Below are 20,358 nucleotides of genomic sequence, written 5' to 3'. Positions count from 1 at the left end.
GTCCTCCGGAAAGTTAGGGGGTTGGTGTCAGGCCCTGCGAGCCAGTCGTAAAAAAAGCATTGCAACGGAAAATCAGCAACAGAGGAATACGAACCGAGACCAACGGCAACGACATCAGCGACGAAATAGGACTTGCGATTGGAAACTCGGCACGTGGAACTGTCGATCTCTCAATTTCATCGGGAGCACCCGAATACTCGCCAATCTACTGAAGGACCGTGGATTCGGCATCGTAGCGCTGCAGGAGGTGTGTTGGACAGGATCCATGGTGCGAACGTTCAGAGGTAGTCATACCATCTACCAGAGTTGCGGCAACACACGCGAGCTGGGCACAGCTTTCATCGTGATGGGCGAAATGCAGAACCGCGTGATCGGTTGGTGGCCGATCGACGAAAGAATATGCAGGTTGAGGATCAAGGGCCGATTCTTCAACTTTAGCATAATCAACGTGCACAGCCCTCACTCCGGAAGCACTGATGATGACAAGGACGCATTTTACGCGCAGCTCGACCGCGAATACGATCGCTGCCCAAGCCACGACGTCAAGATCATCATAGGAGACCTAAACGCTCAGGTAGGCCAGGAGGAGGAATTCAGACCGACGATTGGAAAGTTCAGCGCCCACCAGCTGACGAACGGGAACGGCCTACGACTCATCGATTTCGCCGCCTCCAAGAACATGGCCATACGTAGCACCTTCTTCCAACACAGCCTCCCCTATCGTTACACCTGGAGATCACCACAGCAGACGGAATCGGAAATCGACCACGTTCTGATTGATGGACGGCACTTCTCCGACATTATCGACGTCAGGACCTATCGTGGCGATAACATCGACTCTGACCACTACCTGGTGATGGTCAAACTGCGCCCAAAACTTTCCGTCATCAACAATGTACGGTACCGACGCCCGCCACGGTACAACCTAGAGCGACTGAAGCAACCGGATGTCGCCTTAGCATACGCGCAGAATCTCGAGGCAGCGTTGCTAGAGGAGGGCGAGCTTGATGTGCCCCCAAGTCATCACCGACGCAGCCGAGAGCACCATCGGGTACGTGGAAACAAGTCGACGGAATGAATGGTTCGACGAGGAGTGCAGAGCGATTTTGGAGGAGAAGAACGCAGCGCGGGCGGTAATGCTGCAGCATGGAACCCGACAGAACGTGGAACGGTATAAACAGAAGCAGAAACAGCAGACCCGCATCTTTCGGGAGAAAAAACGCCGCCTGGAAGAAGCGGAGTGCGAGGAAATGGAACTGCTGTGCCGTTCCCAAGAAACACGGCAGTTCTACCAGAAGCTCAACGCATCCCGCAACGGCTTCGTGCCGTGAGCCGAAATGTGCAAGGATAAGGACGGGAGCCTCTTGACGGACGGACGTGAGGTGATTGAAAGGTGGAAGCAGCACTTCGATGCGCACCTGAATGGCGAGGAGAACGTAGGCACGAGAGACCAGCGTAATGGAAGAAACGACTACGTCAGTGCAGCAGAGGACAGAACTGACCCAACTCCCACGCTGAGGGAAGTTAAGGACTCCATTCAGCAGCTCAAAAACAACAAAGCAGCTGGTAAGGATGGTATCGCAGCCGAACTCATCAAAATGGGCACAGAAAAGTTGGCCACCTGCCTGCACCGGATGATTGTCAGGATCTGGGAAACAGAACAGCTACCGGAGGAGTGGAAGGAGGGGGTAATATGCCCCATTCACAAGAAAGACGACCATTTGGAATGTGAGAACTTCAGAGCGATCACCATTTTGAATGCCGCCTACAAAGTGCTATCCCAGATCATCTTCCGTCGTCTATCACCTAAAATGACCGAGTTTGTGGGAAGTTATCAAGCCGGCTTCATTGACGGCCGATCGACAACGGACCAGATCTTCACCGTACGGCAAATCCTCCAGAAATGCCGTGAATACCAGGTCCCAACGCATCATTTGTTCATCGACTTTAAGGCGGCATACGACAGTATCGACCGCACAGAGCTATGGAAAATCATGGACGAGAACGGCTTTCCTGGGAAGCTGATCAGACTGATCAAAGCAACGATGGACGGTGTGCAAAACTGCGTAAGGGTTTTGGGTGAATTATCCAGTTCATTCGAATCTCGCCGGGGACTGCGACAAGGTGACGGACTCTCATGCCTACTCTTCAACATCGCTCTAGAAGGTGTAATGCGACGAGCCGGGCTCAACAGCCGGGGTACGATTTTCACGAAATCCGGTCAATTTGTGTGCTTTGCGGATGACATGGACATTATCGCAAGAACATTTGGAATGGTGGCAGAACTATACACCTGCCTGAAACACGAAGCAGCAAAGGTCGGACTGGTGGTGAGTGCGTCAAAAACAAAGTACATGCTAGTAGGCGGAACCGAACATGACAGGATTCGTCAAGGAAGTAATGTCACGATAGACGGGGATACTTTCGAGGTAGTGGAGGAATTCGTTTACCTTGGATCCTTAATGACGACTGACAACAATGTGAGTCGTGAAATACGAAGGCGCATCATCAGTGGAAGTCGTGCCTACTACGGTCAAAAAAGATTCACCCCCGCACCAAATGTACCATGTACAGAACGTTAATAAGACCGGTGGTCCTCTATGGACACGAGACATGGACTATGCTCGAGGAGGACCTGCAAGCACTCGTAGTTTTCGAGCGACGTGTGCTAAGGACGATCTTTGGCGGTGTGCAGGAGAACGGTTAGTGGCGGCGAAGAATGAACCACGAACTCGCTGCACTCTACGGCGAACCCAGCATCTAGAAGGTGGCCAAAGCCGGAAGGATGCGGTGGGCAGGGCATGTTGCAAGAATGCCGGACAACAACCCTGCAAAGTTGGTGTTCGCTACTGATCCGGTTGGCACAAGAAGGCGTGGAGCGCAGAGAGCACGATGGGCAGACCAGGTAGAGCGTGATCTAGCGAGCATTGGGCATGACCGAGGATGGAGAGCGGCAGCCGCAAACCGAGTATTGTGGCGTACTATTCTTGATTATGTCTTATCTTAAATGTGATGTTGTACAAATAAATGTATGTATGTAAGATGAGTGTCTACCTGGTTTCATCGACCCAATAGCCTCAATCGAACTGAGACTGTCCGAGAAAATGAAGTAATGTTCTGCGGGCATGTTGGAAATCATCCCCAATGCGAAGTTGATTGCTGCCAGCTTAGCAACATAAACTGAAGTTTGCGGAATGCGCTAGAGTTTTCATTGAAGACACCGAAGCCATTGAGACGTGACCCGTCTGTAAAATATTTTTTCACGCAATTGACGTGTTGGTACTTTTCAGTAAAAATACGTGGGATAATAAAAATTCGCAGTTGATCTGTAATCCCATGAATCACTTGTTTCATGGACAGATCATATTCACTTGAGGAACTGCTAATGGTGAAGTGAGCACGGTCTGGAGTATACCAAAGAAGATACATATCCGAAGATTTGTAGTGAAGGTAGATTCTCATAAATCGAGATTGTGTGCTCAACCCAAAAATGTCTTCAATTATAAGTGCGTTCGTCACTCCGCAGTTGATTAAAGGGTGTACCACATCAAATTGCTTCACGGAAAAAAACGCTGTAGAAAATTACCTAGTTGACCGATCCTTTTCAAACTTTCAGACACAAAAATATAACCCATTAGTAAAAGTTTGGCATATTTATTTCATTGAACTTCAATACCATAACCGTATACTTGCACCTTACGCTTAACTCCACTCATTAGGTTCTGTACAACATCTGGCTGCAGCTTATTCTGTACGGAAACTCACTTCTTCTTCATGTCTTCCTCAGATCTGGCCTCCTTGGGATGATTCCGTAGTGCCTGCTTCATAATAGCCCAGTATTTTACGATGGGCCTTAGTTCTGGTGCGTTGGAGGGTTCATGTCCTTGGGTACGAAAGTAATCCCGTTGGCTTCGAAAAACTCCAGGACAACATTTGAATAGTGGCACAAAGCGAGATCCGGTCAGAAGATCGTAGGGCCCTCGTGTTGCTTCAACAGCGGAAGCAGACGCTTCTGTAGACCCTCCTTGAAGTAGATCTTCCCGTTTACAGTCCCGGTAGTCACGAACGGCGCACTCCGTTTGCCACATCATGCATTTCTTGGCAAACTTTTAAAGTTTCTGCTTCCTTACTTCCTCCGGAACATCAAACTTATGCTGCCCGGAAGCTGCCGGAAGTCCGCCTTGACGTAAGTCTCATCATCCATGATGAGACAGTGAGGCTTCGTTAGCATCTGGGTGTACAGTTTCCGGGCCCGTGACTTTCGCACCGTAGTTTGCCGTTCGTCACGATTTGAAGCCTTCTGCACTTCGTACGTATGCAGTCCCTCCCGATCCTTGGCTCTTTGAACGAAAGACATGGACAGATTCAACTTTTTGGCCACATCCCTGACCGAAGCATTGGGCTTCCGCTTAAATGCTTTCACGACACACTTGTGATCCTGATCACTAATATAACATCCATTCTGACCGCATTTCTCCTTCCGTTCGATGCTCAGAGTTTCGTAGGAACGATTAATCGTGCACTCACCGTTGATTGCACGATTCCTAGTTGCTATCGGATGTCCCGATGAGAGAGTTGAGGATTTTCCAAGTGCTTACGCAAAATCAATTCCCGACGTTGCTTTTCGGGTGATGCCATTTTTTACAACTTTGAAAAAACTGACAGCGATAAAAATACAGTGTAAACAATACACTCTAAACTACTTCTGCCCAAATTTTAAAGAGAAAAAGCCCAATGGGTAATGCAATTTGATGTGGGACACCCTTTAGTATCTTGAGAGAGAGAGAAATAGCACCCAGTAACGGTTCTGGTGCGTCGTTACTTCTGTTGTTCCAATAAAGAGAAAACAGTCAGTTTCAAACAAATCGTGCATCCCTTGGTCACAAAAATTTACAAAATTCTCTTACAGAAGCCACCCCCTCGAAAAATCACCAGCAACCATCTTTGGATAGAGCAACTTCAATCCCCACTGCTGCTGGCGACTGCAGTGGCACGAGTTTGCAATTTGATGCTACTGTTGTTGCCCTTGGGGACACTTTGTCATCGCTTTTGCCTTTGAAAATTGACTGCCTCGCACTCGGCGTTCCCTCCGTCACCAACCAGAACACGGCCAGGACAGAGAGATGGAAGTCAGTTTCATAAACCGCACCTATCTGACATAAACACTCCTATAAAGGAGACGGATGGACCATCCGCCCGGAAGAGAGACAGAGAGATGTTGGTTGTAAAGTTGCAAACCCATCATACGACCAGCAGCAGTAGCAGCCACCGCTAGACGTCCGGGAGTTTGTCTCCGGGTTCGGGCAGAAGGATGAAGATGCACACAAATTGGGTCAGACACCGGAAGATTTACGGGTATTGATTGGAGCGATTTCATAAGGCCATAGATATTCTCTCCTCAGGATGGCATTCTGTGCTTTATTACCCGTTTGCACTTGAGCAATATCCGGAGAAGCAGTGTGACATTTTATAAGCCGGATGGGCCACCGCCAGCCACCGGATGTGGGAGAAGATGGTTATTGCATAGTGACAATATCTGTCACAAGGTAGGAAATCGGAATTAATTTCAGCCCAAGACCAAGCGATCGTTTCGGGAATTGCACTTTGACGGGCAAAATTTGATTGGGGAATTCGGGTTAGTTTCAAACCACCTGGAGCGTAGATAAATTTCACAAAATGGATTATGAGTTTCTGCAGTGGCGATTGTGTGAACAGCAATTCATTTCCGCACAAAAGTCCAACAACTTTTCCCATAATGCTAATTTGCTGCACACTAACTACTGAACTAAAACGGGAACTTCCTCGAGTGCTGCATCGGAAAAGTTTCGAACTAAGAAACGTGAAAATGACAGACCTTCAACACAGGTGCAGTTCCGCTTCCTCTCCATTTCCTTTTGTTCGCTTTATTTTCTTTCGGAGTCGAAAGGTCCATCCGTTGCCGAGAAATTAAATTTACACCCATTAGCATCTGGTGCTAACGAAATAAATTTGTTTCTCCTTCTTCTCATTGGACTTCCGAACCGGGAAAGAACTGGGAACAACTTGGTTCTCAGGTCCACATTGCAGGCAGCGCTCGCACAACCAACAGATTGGATAAAGTTTAAGTTCATTAATTAAATTCCGTGGAATGAGTTTTCCCTCCGGTTCGCTTTTCACGGCTGCGACGAGGAGAGAGGGGACGTGGTGGTTTACGAGAATTGCCTCATCTACTGGCTACCATGGATATTTATTATATGGATTGCGCTAGGCGGAACAGTGGGAGATCGATTAAGACGAAGAGGTTCAGAAGGATGCGAAGGGGAAGTGGTTTGATAGTCCGAAAATTAATCGGGATGTTTATTAGCCGAAAATGGGTGATTATCAATCAGTGAAAGGATGTTGAATTGCGCTGCTGTGGCCGTGGGTTTAGTCCGGGGGATACATGATCAGTTACGAAAGCAGAATACCGTATGCGCGATAATGTTTGCATCATCGTACAAATAAGGTTCCCGTTTCACCTGTGTATGCACATGCCTTGGTTTTCTTTGCATGCACGTAACCTATAGCTCATACCGTAGTAGGCTGTGTATAAAAGAAATGATTTACTTAGTTTGACAGTTACACCATGACGAAGTGGCAGCTCATTCGTGATTTTTCCCACGCGCAAATGTCGCAAAAAGACATTTCAATCGCCGTGGGAGTGTTCTGGTGGACCGTCAAAAGGGTTTTAGACCGAGAAAAGAAAGGACAACTATCCGCGAAGGTGGCCACAGGTCGTCCGAGGTCAGCTCGGGTTCCGAGGGTTATCGCTGCTATCAAAAAGAAGATTCGGCGCGTCATGAATGCCAAGATCTGTTCTAAACGCCACCCGAGTACAGCAAGCCTCAGACAAACATTGACCCGTACCTGGAGAGAAATGGATCCAGACTACATTATTAGAACCTGCCGTGCATTCCGGAAACGTGTAGAGGCCGTAATTGCAGCAAGTGGAAACTTGATCGATGATTAACAAAGTTTAAGACTCTGAGAAACATCCCCCTTTTGAATAAATAAAAAAAAACTCGCAAACAAAATTTTTGAGATTTTTTTAAATTTTGACATTGCTTAATTGTGCAAACATTATAACGCATACGGTCGGTTGTGTTGTGGAACGCATTGAACTGGAAACTCACTTTTCCAAAGAATGAATTTACCTTTGATTTCGCCTAATATTCTTTATCCGATTTATCGGTAACACGTTTTTCAGTGACCTGCCAAACTGCGTGAGCGAAACGTATAAAATTACAGTTTTGGATTGAAACGATCCCGACGGAGATTCCAGACTTTCCCGGTGGGGATTCCATCAGTTCTCATACGCAACGTTTCAGCACGGCATCTTTTGGTCAAAACTAGAGACACGGCACTCTTATCGTCAAGACTCTTTAAATCTTTAAATCCTCTAAGGAAAATTTGCAACCAGCACCCTTTAGCTCCAAGCTCATGTCAATCCAATCAGGCGCTTATCCTGATTTGTCCTTTTTCTCACCGGGTTGTGTTGTGCTGGTAACGGCAGTCCTTAATTAAGAGCTTATTTGTCTAAAGCCAACTCATCTCAACCGTAGTTGCTGCTGCTTCTGCTGTTGTTTGTCTTCTAGTTCTTCGGAAGACTAAATATCCATGCTGCCCATCGTCTTCGTACCGTCGTCGGCGGTGTAGACTAAACTTTCTCCCTAGATAGGAGAAATGTTGTAAATCGGTAGGATGCCTCTTAGATAAATTAAAAGTGATTAGAAGGTGAAAATAGGCAGATTGGAGGGAGAAACTGTTGGGGATGACTCTGTTTGCCAGGCTATCGGAAGGAGTTCAGAATAAATAGTGTCGGAGATGGTGCTATAATTATTTCGCTACCTCTTAACTCCTACTGACACCGTACTTGATTTACAGATAACAAGGTAAAAGAGCAAACATTCCGTTTTAATCCAATCACTGTTATGGAATTGGATTGTTCAATTTTATTGAAAAGGAACAATTAGTCTTGTTCTGAAAATTTCCTAATAGCCGAAAAGTGAATCCTTGCACAAAATCTAACTGCTCGCCATCAACAATCTTCCCTCTCCAACAACAGGGCTCAGCTCGGAGGAAAAATTGCACGGCGTAAAGTACATAATCGAGTCATTTGTCGGCTGCATCCGCAACGTAGTCCTCAGCTCCGGCAAGGCGGCGTCCGATCTGCTGCCCATCACTCCGCTCATCGCCACCAAGCACGAGAACGTCAAGGAAGGCTGCCGCAACAAATGCCACTCCCGGCAGAACCTCTGCTTCCCCGGGTCCCGCTGCGTCAACCACTACTATGACATCTCGTGCGACTGCTTCGGGACCAAGTACGAGGGCGAACACTGTGATATCTATAGTGAGTATCTATTTTCGACTGAAATGGGGGCATATTTTGAATTTCAACTCATTAGACTGGGCCAACGCTATACCCTCGGACGGTTTCCAGTCCAAATTGACATGAAAATCGTAATACCCACCCTGTAGCCATTTTCGCTTTTCCGACAACCGACTGCCGATTAGAGCTGGAAACTGTCCCCATGTGAGAAATTCGATCCTAAATGCCCTGTCACATAATAAAACCGTAGCACCATTTAATCATTCTCCAATTTTCTCGCCACCAACAGCCGCAACAGTATTAACGCTGCGAGGCTCCAGCTACGTATCGTACCGGATCTACGACTGGAAGGACCGTGTCCATTCGCCCGTGACCCGCATCAGCATGATGTTCAAAACGAACTACGACGACTCGGCGCTGTTCTACGCCAGTGGAGAGTCCCTCAAACCGCAGTATATTGCCGCCTCCATCAAAAACCACTCGGCCTACATCGAGATGGACTTTGGCGACGGTGTCATGGCGGCCGTTCTCGGCCAGGACCTCACCAAGCACTATTGGCACAATCTGACCATCTTCCACCAGAGCAATCAGGTCCTGGCCATCCTCGACGACCAAATGCAAATCCTGGACGTCCGTGGGGACATCCACAATCTGCTGTTCGATCCGGAGATCTACTTTGGCGGTGGTCCCAACCTCTCCAAGCGGAAAGGTCTCGCCTCGAACAACAACTTTGTCGGTTCGCTCAAGTACGTCTTCTACAACGACGTCGCGGTGCTGTTCGAGCTGAAGAAAGCCAACGCCAAGGTGCACTACATCGGCGTGCTAGAGGAGGAATTCCGCGAAATCGAAGTCGATGTCATCCCGATCACGTTTTCCTACGCCAAGTCACACATCTGGTGGACCATGAACACCGTCGATAAGCTGGACCTCAAGTTCGACTTCAAGAGCAGCAAATCGTCGGCCGTGCTAGCCTACAGCGAAGTCAAAGTCAATGATGTCCAAATGAACGTCGAAACCGATGGCTACTGGGAGGTAGGTAAAATTAGATTAATTAGACAATCAGGGCAGGATGGAAATTAGGCTAAGTGTGCGGTCGGTAAAAGAGTCCCAAGGTGGCAATTTTACAAACGTACACATTCTAATTCCAAAGGGTTCCTTCTGCGAAGGATGGGAGCACAAACACACAAAGGTACACAATTTGATGCTGGTAGCATTAGTTGGGATCAGCAGGAAGGATACATTAAACTTTCGATTTGGGACTATGGGAGTTATGGACATACCTAAAGGGGAATTATTTGAAAGCAAACTTCGAACACATAGCTGAATAAAACACTGAAGCTGGTCGCATTTTTAAACAACCAATACCGAAGAATGGTAAAAGCTTGGAAAGGGCGCCAGGATGTAACAATTATTTCATCTATCAGTCTCGTTGATTTCACCTACAAGTCCTCTGGCATTCGTCCAAAAGATCTCTTTCAATTTCATTCAAAGTGTTTTTATATTACTTCATACGCGAAGTTTGCGATTTTCAGAGTTGGTTGGAAATGCTATCTAACATGAAGCTTTAGTGTGATAATTTATTAGCTAGAGAATGGTCTTAGAAGAGAGTAGGTAGATAGTTCCCTTAGAGTACGGCAGTATGAAAATTGAATAGAAGTTGAAAATGAGCGAAGGGCCATTAATGTGACAGTGCAAGTCAAACACACACTCTTTGCCTAACCCGTACGATGTACGCGGAGATTTTAGGTATGTCTTCAAATCTACAGGCAAAAAGTGTGCCTTGAAGTTTTTGATGAGGATATAGAAAATTCCATCGTCACCTGGAGCTTTCATATTCATATTGTGAAACTTTTTATTTATAGATCTTACTTCGTCCAAATCTGTCCCCCAGGAATTATCAAAAATATTTTCCCAAGAAAAAATATTCAGATAATCCCGAGCAACCTGATTCTCAATGGGACTAGTAAGACTCAAACTGAAATTGTGGGAACTCTCGAATTACTTAGCAAGTTTTTGAGCTTTTGCCGAACTTGTGATCAAAATTTTACCACCTTCTTTAGGTGCTGAAATAGGTTTTTGAGTTTATTTTTTATTTTTGTGAGCTTCCAAAAGGGTTTGGAACTCAGGTCTAATTTCGAAACATTATTTTCAAAAGTTCTTTTCCTCAGGGCAGATAACCAAGGTTTTGGCATCCACCCCGACGGCCAATTTGAACTGAAGACATGAATTTAAGTAAGAGGTGAACTAGCCATATGGCTAAAAATCTGGAATTGGATTTAACAAAGCTCAAAACTACCGTGCGAAGAGCATGGAAATCGGAAGTGGTTATCACAATAGAGGGGACCTTTTTCTTCTTGGCATTAAGCCGGGAAAGTTTAGTGGAATTTTGCCTGAATGATGGATCATTATCATCATCCGTAAGCATATCAAATTGATTGCTCAATTAAATTTCATCACAAGGGGGATCAAGAGACTGCCCTTTTCTTTTGCGTTTAGGCGCCATGACGTCAGTAAAACGTTTATCTAACTCGACTTCCAAGCAGATTACTACAAGGATCTGAAGGATCGAAGAGGAATTTTCTACATTGATATCCAAGCAGGATTACAGGGGTAGGGTTCAAACAAGGATCGAACAAAATATAAATTTTGCTGGTATTATTGAGCAGAAAAGTGCTGTTTAAATTAGTTGTAGCTATAGGTAGCAGTAACACTTCCATCAGCGAAAAGCAAATATATCCGCACGGCACTGATTTTATAGTTCAGTCATAACTTTTTGTTCAAGATCTTAAACATACAATATAAAATACAAGTTTGGATAAGCTTTCTAGATACTAAAAGTAAGGGTAGTCTTAATGCTGTTGAGATTTGATCTCAGGTATTCAATTTTTGAACCTTTACGTGGACCATGGACAATTCTCAAGGTCATTGGATTTTTTTTTCAGCATATGAGAATTTCGATGAAGTTTTTCTGAGATAATTTCAAGGAAACTCTATGGATATTTACAAAGTGGGTTTGGATAAAATTTCAAAGATTGTTTTTATGTGTCCCACACATGAATTTTTGCAATGTGATCAACAAATGATATTTATGTGTCGGACACATACTTAATATGTGTACACATAAAAGCCATGTGTAACCACACATACTATTCATTTGACTCATAATTTTCATGTGTGATTCTGGGTGGCTGTCTATGTGTGGTCACATGAAAATCATGTGGAATTTCACATGGAAATTCGTCAATAAAAATGTGTGAAATTTTATTAGTGTAGTAAAAGCTGATATTCGAAGTCTGGTGCCATTTTGAAATCCTGATTTCCATAAAAGCCGAAAGTAAGGTCGAAAGTAGGTCGGACTACCAATATACGAAAAGTTATTGGAAATACCAAAGAGTTGATTTAAAGTTCTGCGCCTTTTTGAATTTCAAGGCTTGAAGTACCGAAATTTACACAATGTCATATTGAAAATAACTATCTTAAAAGAAGAGAGGAAATTTACCGCCACGAATATATATTTTGGGCCCTTTTTTATTTCTCTTAAAGTATTGAAATTAAAAGAAAATCGGTTCACACGTAAACATATTTTTTTCTATCTCATCATGGAAAATATTGGACCTTCAGCAAAACAAAAAGGTCGATATTTTGTGGTTTTTTACGGCCATGATAACTTTAAAAAAAAATGTTTTTGCTCGAGAATTTTCTTTAAATAATTTTATTTTTATTTTAAACATCATTTCCCAATATTTTTGGAAAATTTAAAACGTCATTTTTTTACTGATGAAATTTCCCTTAAAGCGGTGATCTGTGGAGTTTACTGGAGTAATACAAGTCTTGATTTTCCCGTTGAATTGAGTTGCTCCCAAGGGGTACTCAACTCTGCACATCTCAATTAGTGCCGAGTACTTTATCTGTGCCACAAGCTGTGCCACAAGCTGTGCCACAAGCTGTGCCACAAGCTGTGCCAAGCGTTGTGCCGCCGAACGTGCCGAAGTGCCGCAATCAATTTGTCAGTCTCAGTATACCATGAGTTTGGCAACCCTGCAGTTATGACTTTTGAGATTGTTTATTTACAACCTCAAGCTCTCATGGATGGTTAATTGAAAAATGGAAAACGGAGATATGAACATTTATTTCAATATTAGTGGTATACGAGTGTTGAAAGTAAAACGAACATAAAATAATACGCGTGTGGTGAGTTCATTCATTCCGCTTGGTTCAATGATGCCATACGGGTGTGTCATGAAGGAACTAACCTCGATCACAGTAGTAAATATATTTTGATTACAGCAAGGAGTTCAAGCACCACTACATCATCATAAACAACGATTTTAATAATCGAGTACATCTCGGAAAAGGCAGAATTAGAAACAAATATCATTAGGCTTATACATATACATACAGATCCACATTCCCGTAGAATTATTTCTCCCCCGGCTCTTTCAAATATGTCCTCGGCGTACTCAGCTGTTTCTTTATCTTTCTTGGTATATATAATATGGTTTAAGCTGTCCAGAAAACTTTCCTGAAGGACACCTAATATTGTGGAACACATATTAAGTGTTTATCGTTATTCAATAGTTAAGCTCAAGCTCAAGTTCCAGCTGTTGCTAAAAACATTGCACCAGTATTGACGGAAATTTTCAATTTTCAAACCTTAGCAACGGGTAAATCGATTAGAAAAACTTCAGCGCTCAACAGTGTTACCGTTTTATGTAATATTTTTCATGTCATACGTATCAGCGTGTGCCTTAACCTGCCGAATAGTGTGTCACACTGTGTTTCGGCACCGTGTGAAGAGTTGATTCCCCCTTGGTTGCTCCAATGTTCATGTTTAGTGATGCCTCATGCAGCGCTGAGATTTGTCATTGTCATTGACAGACTACCGCGCGAATTTTTTTTTAAACTAGTTCGTTTATTTGGTAGGCTCAATCGCATTAGCTTTACGGAGCCGATAGTTCATTGTTCATTGTTTGTAACAAAATTCACTTAACTCTATGTCTAGTAGGAGTTGGGCCGAATACTCGCGGCTTACTCGAGGTTAGAGAGGTACATTGTCCAAGGATAGGGTCAGGGGAGGAGCTTGGGGGTAAGGTTTCGTTGTCTCATCAGAGCGTTGTCACCAGTATGAATGGTAGTGCGGTTCTAGTTTCGTCTGGAGTTCGACCGGCTATGGTGACCAGTGGGCGACGATGAGACTCATCGAGACGGGGGGACAAGACAAACAAAAACTATTAAAGAGAGACAATATACAAAAGAATTAAATTCTTATACTAGACATTTGAAGAAACACATAAACCGACTGCATTTCCGCGCGATATTGACAAAATTGTTCGTCACATAGTCACTGACAGACTTGATCCTCAAAAATCATTTTTGCGTCAATGACAAAGATTCACCTGGTAACAAAAAGTGTAATTTCGTGCATTCTGTGTCACATTACTGTTATCCAAGCAGTTCAGGACGTAGATGCTTGTTCGCATTATCGTCTCCATTTAATTGTGTTGCTCAAGTCATTTAGTTTCGTTACAAATTTAGCTAATAAACACATCTGCATATGTTCGTCACTGGCAGCATTGTCATTGACAATTGACATGGTTTGCCTTGACTTTGACTGTTAGCTCAAATGAGTGACCAAAGCAGAATGGTCAATATCACCGTGTACTGTCGAGATTTTGCAGCACTGGCCTCATGTATTAAAAGTAATGCTCTTAAGAACACAGATTTTCAATAGGTTTCGTAGCTTGTTTCGAAATGAAGGGTTTTCCATGAGTCCTGGACGTTTACCACTAATTTAATATACAACCAAAATTCCAACATGATTTAGAAGAAGATTTCAAAACAGAGAAGTTGAAGGATTTCTGAATACAATTCCTGAGGAATTTTAATATGAAATTTATGAAATTTTGATAAGAAATTCATAACATTTCTGGGATCATTCGTAGTAGAATCTGAAGCATACCTACAGGGATTTCTGAAGATTATTCAAATAAATTACTTGAAATAAATTATGAGCAGAATTCCAGGATCAGAGGTGATCAATGTCATGGAAATTATATGGGGAAAAATGTCGTGACATTTTCCCCCCATACGTCTTCATAGTGGTTTTTTTTTTTATAAAACAAAATTGTTAACACCTCCGTTCAGGATAGATCTGAGCAAAAATCCAATGCAATTCTGGGGTCTATGGTAATTCCTAAGGAGAATCCTAGTTAATATAAGGAAAATTTTGAGGATTATTCCAAGGGAATTTTATAAATAATTAGGAATGACCAGATAGTGAATTCATGCATGAACTGTCAATATTTCTAGGAAAATTGTGGTCTAAATTTCTAGGTGTTTTATAGAAAAAATTTGCAGAGAGAGTTTGAAATAAATACGAAACAAAAAAGTGAGAATCCGATAATTATTCTAGGCGAATTCAAGAGACAAGAGCTAGGGAAATCTATTTTTGTTTTCTGTCGATCTTGTTTTTCGTGCTGAGCACCAATGCTACCAACGCCAGGGAGGCAGTTCCCACACCTGGACCCTACCTATCAACTCATCAACTCATGAACCGGGGACCAACGGCTTTACTTCCCTTCCGAAGGAAGGCGTGATCAGAGATGTTATGCCTCAGAACATCCCAGCGGCGCCGACTGGGATTGAACCCAGGCCTGCTGGGGTGAATGATAATCACGCTTACCACTATACCACCAGCGCCACTGTAGGAAAATCTAGAATGATCTAAATAAATGTCGTGAGGCAGCATCGTCTGGACTTAAAAATAAATAAGTTTCTGAGACTTGAAACTCTTCAAACTTAAAGACTTAAAATAGTAGACCCCATTCTAGTCGAAATTCTAGTACTACACTATGTTTGTTTTGATTCTCTATGAAAGTATGACAGATAAAATGAGGAGTTCGTGGATTTTCTTATGTTTCGAGGGGTTCATCGATTAGCTTGGGACCGAACAGAGCACGTTTCTTCGGGACCTTCTAGTCTTAGAGTTACCTTTATGATACTACAGTTGCGCATTCTTACTGTAGTGGCAACTAGCCAAATCTGGCCAAAACTTGACGGAACCCCTGTGGGACCTAATGAACGGAAATACACGTTTTTTTTCAGGCATTCGTTACTAAGCAACTGTGAGAATAATTCCAATTAAATTCTGATGACCCACTTTATCTTCATCCTTGGGATGTTGTTCTTTCATATTTTGATGTTTTATACAAATTGTAAACATATTGATTCTGTAAGACGAATATTATCCATATCGAAATTCGGTATAATGACCCATTTAACTTAATGACCACTTTAGCCCAATCGAAAAAATCCTAAAAGCTGTCGGTCAAATGACCTATCACAAAAAAATGCCCATCCTCAATCTATTTAGAAAGCTGCCTACGCCCTTCACTATGAGTCCTCTAGACTACACTAAGAATACCTCTGGTCTTTGTATAACAGTCATCTAGACTTCACCAAGAAGTCTTCAAAACTTCATTTAGAATTTCTCTGGACTTCATCTAGAAGTAATCTAGACTTCACTTTGGGCTTTGCCTTAAAGTCATCTACACTTAAGGTAATTCCTTGTAGAGTTCACAAATAGCCGCCACGTAGGCTATACATGCAGCTTCTGCGGAACGGCAGGCCACCATAGTTATAGTAGAGTTTGGTGTGCCCGATTCGAAGCCGCGAAATCACGCGTTGATCCCTCAGGTTGTCCAGTTCGCTCCATGGTTCAGTTGACCCTTTGACTTTGCGGGTGAAGGCTGTTCTGTTGCGGAACCACTCGGCTTCCCATGCCACTCGAATGGTCCGCATGATCCACCGTCTGACGTCCTGTAGGGGTACCTTGTCAGTGAGTCTGGGACCCGATGTCCCGGCTCCGGCAAGGTGATCAGCAGACTCGTTACCTGACACTCCGCAGTGTCCGGGAATCCATGTGTACACGGTGTTCGGTGGAGCGTACTTGATAATCGCCTGGATCCATGGGTGTGTTGGTGCTTCCGAGGTGACCGCTTGAACGACGCTGTGTGAGTCGGTTGATATAAGTATCGGTTTGTTGGCTGGCGTCACGGAAGATCGCTGCAGCCTCGGCCGAGAAAACCGAGCACTGTGGAGGAAGGCTGCTGCTTTCAGCAATGCCGTCTCAAAAAATCCCGATACGTACTCCTTTTATCGATCGGTAGCCGTCGGTTTACCGGTGTACGTGGTCGGCATAGAAGGACCCAAGTAACTCGGCGACCGATCTGCGCAAAATCATGGATGCATCCCCTGCTTTGAAGCGGTTCTTGATTCGATTGTCCAATTAGATTCGTTAACTTTTCTCTCCATGCCAATGGACTTTGGCCACTGGGGGGAGGTCGATGTCGGCGGCCGTGTGGAGGACTCTGTTCCCCTCGTCGAGGAGAAAGATCCTATTGTTTCCGGAGGTCTTGGCGGAAAAGGCGGCGACTTTGGTGGCAATATTTGCGTTTAAGCAGAACCGGAAAGGAAGAAGACCCGCTTCGATGCATGCGACGTTTGCTGGAGTGGGTTCTAACCAGCTTCTCAGAAGCGATACAAGTAATTTCCGTCCCGAACATCGCGGTTGTTGGATCGGTGAGGCCGAGAGATCGTTTTAACGAGGTTGAGTCTACTTCGGCAGTCCTTTTTGACCTGTTGGAAATGCTGGTCGAAGGAGAGCGTTCGGTCGATCAGTACGCCGAGGACGCGAATTGTTTTCCTGTTTGGAATGGCTTGGTCGTGGATCGTAATTGGGGTGCTATTGACTCGGTGCTGAGACGGACATACGTGGCATCGGATGCTCTTCCTGGCGGACAGCTGGAAACCCATCGAGTCGGTCCATTTGACGATGGCAGAGACTGCCGCTTGCGCTTGCCGTAGGGTTCGGATCTGTGTAGGACCGGTGGCCACAATCAGCACATCGCCAGCGTAAACAAATATGTAAATGCGCCCAGGTAGCCGGTCAAATACCCCGTTCATTGCCACCAGAAACAACGTGATTGCGATAACGGAGCCTTGAGGGACTCCGGTCTCCTCGCTGAAACTTTTCAACCGCGTGTTCTCCACCAATACACGGAATGACCGGTCGGTCAAGAAGTTTCATATGGAATACATCATATGCCCCTTCAAGCCCAGTTTGTAAGTTTTTTCAGGACGGCTGGCGTCCACGTCCGGTTGAAAGCCTTGGAGATGTCCAAAGAGTTCATTTCAACGTGGTGTTCCTGGTCGTAAGCTTCCTTGAGGACGTCCCCCAGAGTGGCAAAGTACGTGGACGTACCGAAACCTTGTCGAAAGGCATGTTGTCGGTGATCTAGCAAGCTGTTGGTCTCAAGGAACATCTTGAGTCGAATCACATGCAAAGTTTTGCATTTGCACAGAATTTTCCCCTAACACCTCATTTGCGGGCACCTCCGGAAGGTAGGACGTCAGCACCAAGAACCGTAAAAAATACCCGGTAAAACCATAGAGGTAACTCTAAGACTAGAAGGTCCCGAAATAACGTGCTCAACTTTTTGGCTTAGCTCTGGTACTCTCTTCGGTCCCAAGCTCGATTCACCCCTCGAAACATAGGAAAAACCAATAACCCCTCATTTTATCTGTCAAACTTTCATAGCGAATCAAAACAAACATTGCGTAGTACTAGAATTTCGACTAGAATGGGGTACGTTAATCGTTTGCTTGGGACCAATAGGCTAGTCAAGTAGTGAGCCAATTTAAAATCGTTAGTTTCGTATTGATTGTTGATGAAACTCTTCATGGGATGGAGGTAAAGCACCAAAAACAAGCGAAAAGAAAAACAAACCAACGCGACGCCTCAACAACACAGCTACTCAAAAGAAATTCTTGTCCCAGAGTTTTCACGTTAATAACAATATCCCTTTAACGTAATTGATCATAATTTACTAATATTTCTTTGACTTGGTGCAATAACAGATATGCGGAGAACAGATGAAATCAGCGACAGCGAAAACAAAACCAACCGTTCGCGGGCAGAGCCTACTGCGTTCTTTACTTAGTCGCCCTCTCGGCTTCGTCTAAAATTTCTCCGAACTTTGTCTAAAAGTCCTCTAAAATTAAAAATTATTCATCGCTCCCAATAAAACACAGAAAACGCTTCAGGGACGCTAAATCAGGACCCAATAAATTTTCATTCGTAGCTACAACATCAAATGCTGATCCACAGCAAAAAATCGACTAGCCACCTTCGGGACAACATCCATCTTCTCTAACAGACAAGAGGCTGGCAGGTTCGCACATTACAGATATCGGTTCGCCGGCAAATTACCCCCCAAAGGACGGAATTCCAATCCATTTATTAGCCCGGTATCCATCGGTCGTCGTAAGTCCAACTACTGAAGTGGACAACCGCTCTTTTCGACATCGAAATCCCAAACCAAACGGCAGGGGGAAAATGCTACATTTTTTATGGCTTGCGTTCCGGCTGTTGAGGCAGGATTGGAAGGACAGTGGAATTCATATGTGTTGCTATTTAAATATTCTCGTCCAAGAAACGTTTTCGGCAATGACTTAAACATCAAAAGCAATGCAATATTCCCAGTGTAATTTTAATAAATCATGACTCTCCGGAAAAAAAAAATGTTGAAATGCAACCCTGTAAGACGCAACATTCTACCAAGAGCACAAAGACTCTCCAGAAATATGAAAAACTGTCGTAAAATGATCCTACTGAGAACCTTTACCCGCCCGCCCTGTGCAACCCATTTATCCACCCTCTCCATTGACCACCGAGAATTGTCTCCGTCCAAATGTGAAAGGAAATGCTCTTATCGTGTTTTTAATATTTTATTACAACACCACCGGAACATCACTTTGGCTTCGTTCTGCACTCCAGACCACCGTCATCCTCCAAACCGAAAAGGGATGTGCGAAGGGAGAACCAGACCGAGCAAATGTGTCCTTCTAGGAATTCGGAAAACCGACACATATCGTAGCCGGGCAAATGGAAACCATTTTATGAGCCTTTTTTTATGGGTCTATTTTTCCTCGGCTTTTTTCCCCACCCGAAAGGAAATTCCACACCATCACCTCACCAAGGAATCAACTGTATGTGACAGGACGACAAACGTAGATGAGGATTGTATGTCACACTTTTGAAACGATGCCTTCCAAAGCAAAACGACGACGACGACGACGACGACGACGGACGGCAGGGGCTCAACGGCCCGAAATGAATTGGAAGCGTGATAGTGTTTAGATTTGCGGTGGAGCGCAATTTTCACACCGCACCAATCTTGTGGGCAGCGTTTTATGGTTTATTGATTTGAGCTTCCTTTCAGGGCGGGGATGGATTTGATCTGCCATTTCCGTGAATGTTGAAGATGCATCATAGGAATAGAATTCGGGCAGAAGGGTGGTTTAACTCCCTAAATCTTTAGAAAATTTAATAGCGGACACTTCAATTTGATCCAGGACGAGATTTACGAAGTTTACCAAAAACTCTCTTTTTAAAAAAAGGTGAACATATCCACGTATGGTGAGATGAGACCCTTCTTACGTTTTTGAATTCCTACTATGGTCACCAGGAAGAAGATTCAGACCGATTTCATATAAGACGTTTGTGGTTGTAATTCCGATTTATGATCCACGATTTTAGTCAATTTTGAGGTGTTCGTTGTATCCATTTCAGAAAAGTTATCATTTATGATAAGCTTTCAAATAATCATAAGTTTAAAAATCTTAAAAAAGTACTTTTTTCTGTTATTGAAATTTTTACCAGTTTTTTTTTTATAAAATTTTTTTTTTTTTTTTTTAAACGTGTTTTTTTTCTGAAAAAGCAGTCTAACTTCCTGCAAATTCGTTTCAGACGAAATTTTGATTAGATGAGCCGTTTTCGTGCTATGAATTATTGAAAAATATCGCATACGACATTTTTTGAAAAATTAGGCGAGAGTTAAAATGGCCGAATTTTAGCATAACTTGGTTTACTGTCCCTAGCGAACAACTGTGTGAAGTTTCATGGAATTCTGAGAGGTAAAATCTAAAAATTATTTATATTTTCGTAATTT

The 20,358-nt window shown here is 43.9% G+C and overlaps 1 protein-coding gene across 6 annotated transcripts in view; it reads left to right on the top strand.

Annotated features, from left to right (window-relative positions):
* Positions 1-20,358, top strand: part of axo (axotactin) — a 213,166-nt gene that overhangs the window by 157,575 nt on the left and 35,233 nt on the right. For all 6 annotated transcript variants that reach the window (XM_065230353.1, XM_065230351.1, XM_065230352.1 and 3 more), the window contains 2 exons: positions 8,084-8,368; positions 8,637-9,379. In XM_065230353.1, the coding sequence (XP_065086425.1) occupies positions 8,084-8,368; positions 8,637-9,379 (1,028 nt within the window). The remainder of the gene's footprint in view (positions 1-8,083; positions 8,369-8,636; positions 9,380-20,358) is intronic.

Source organism: Ochlerotatus camptorhynchus, unplaced genomic scaffold (genome assembly GCF_037179485.1).
Source record: "Ochlerotatus camptorhynchus isolate MF236.1 unplaced genomic scaffold, CSIRO-AGI_Acam_v1.1 ptg000330l, whole genome shotgun sequence".
NCBI lineage: Eukaryota > Metazoa > Arthropoda > Insecta > Diptera > Culicidae > Ochlerotatus > Ochlerotatus camptorhynchus.
The sequence above is the reverse complement of the archived record's forward strand: the minus strand, read 5'-3'. Positions and strand labels throughout refer to the sequence as shown.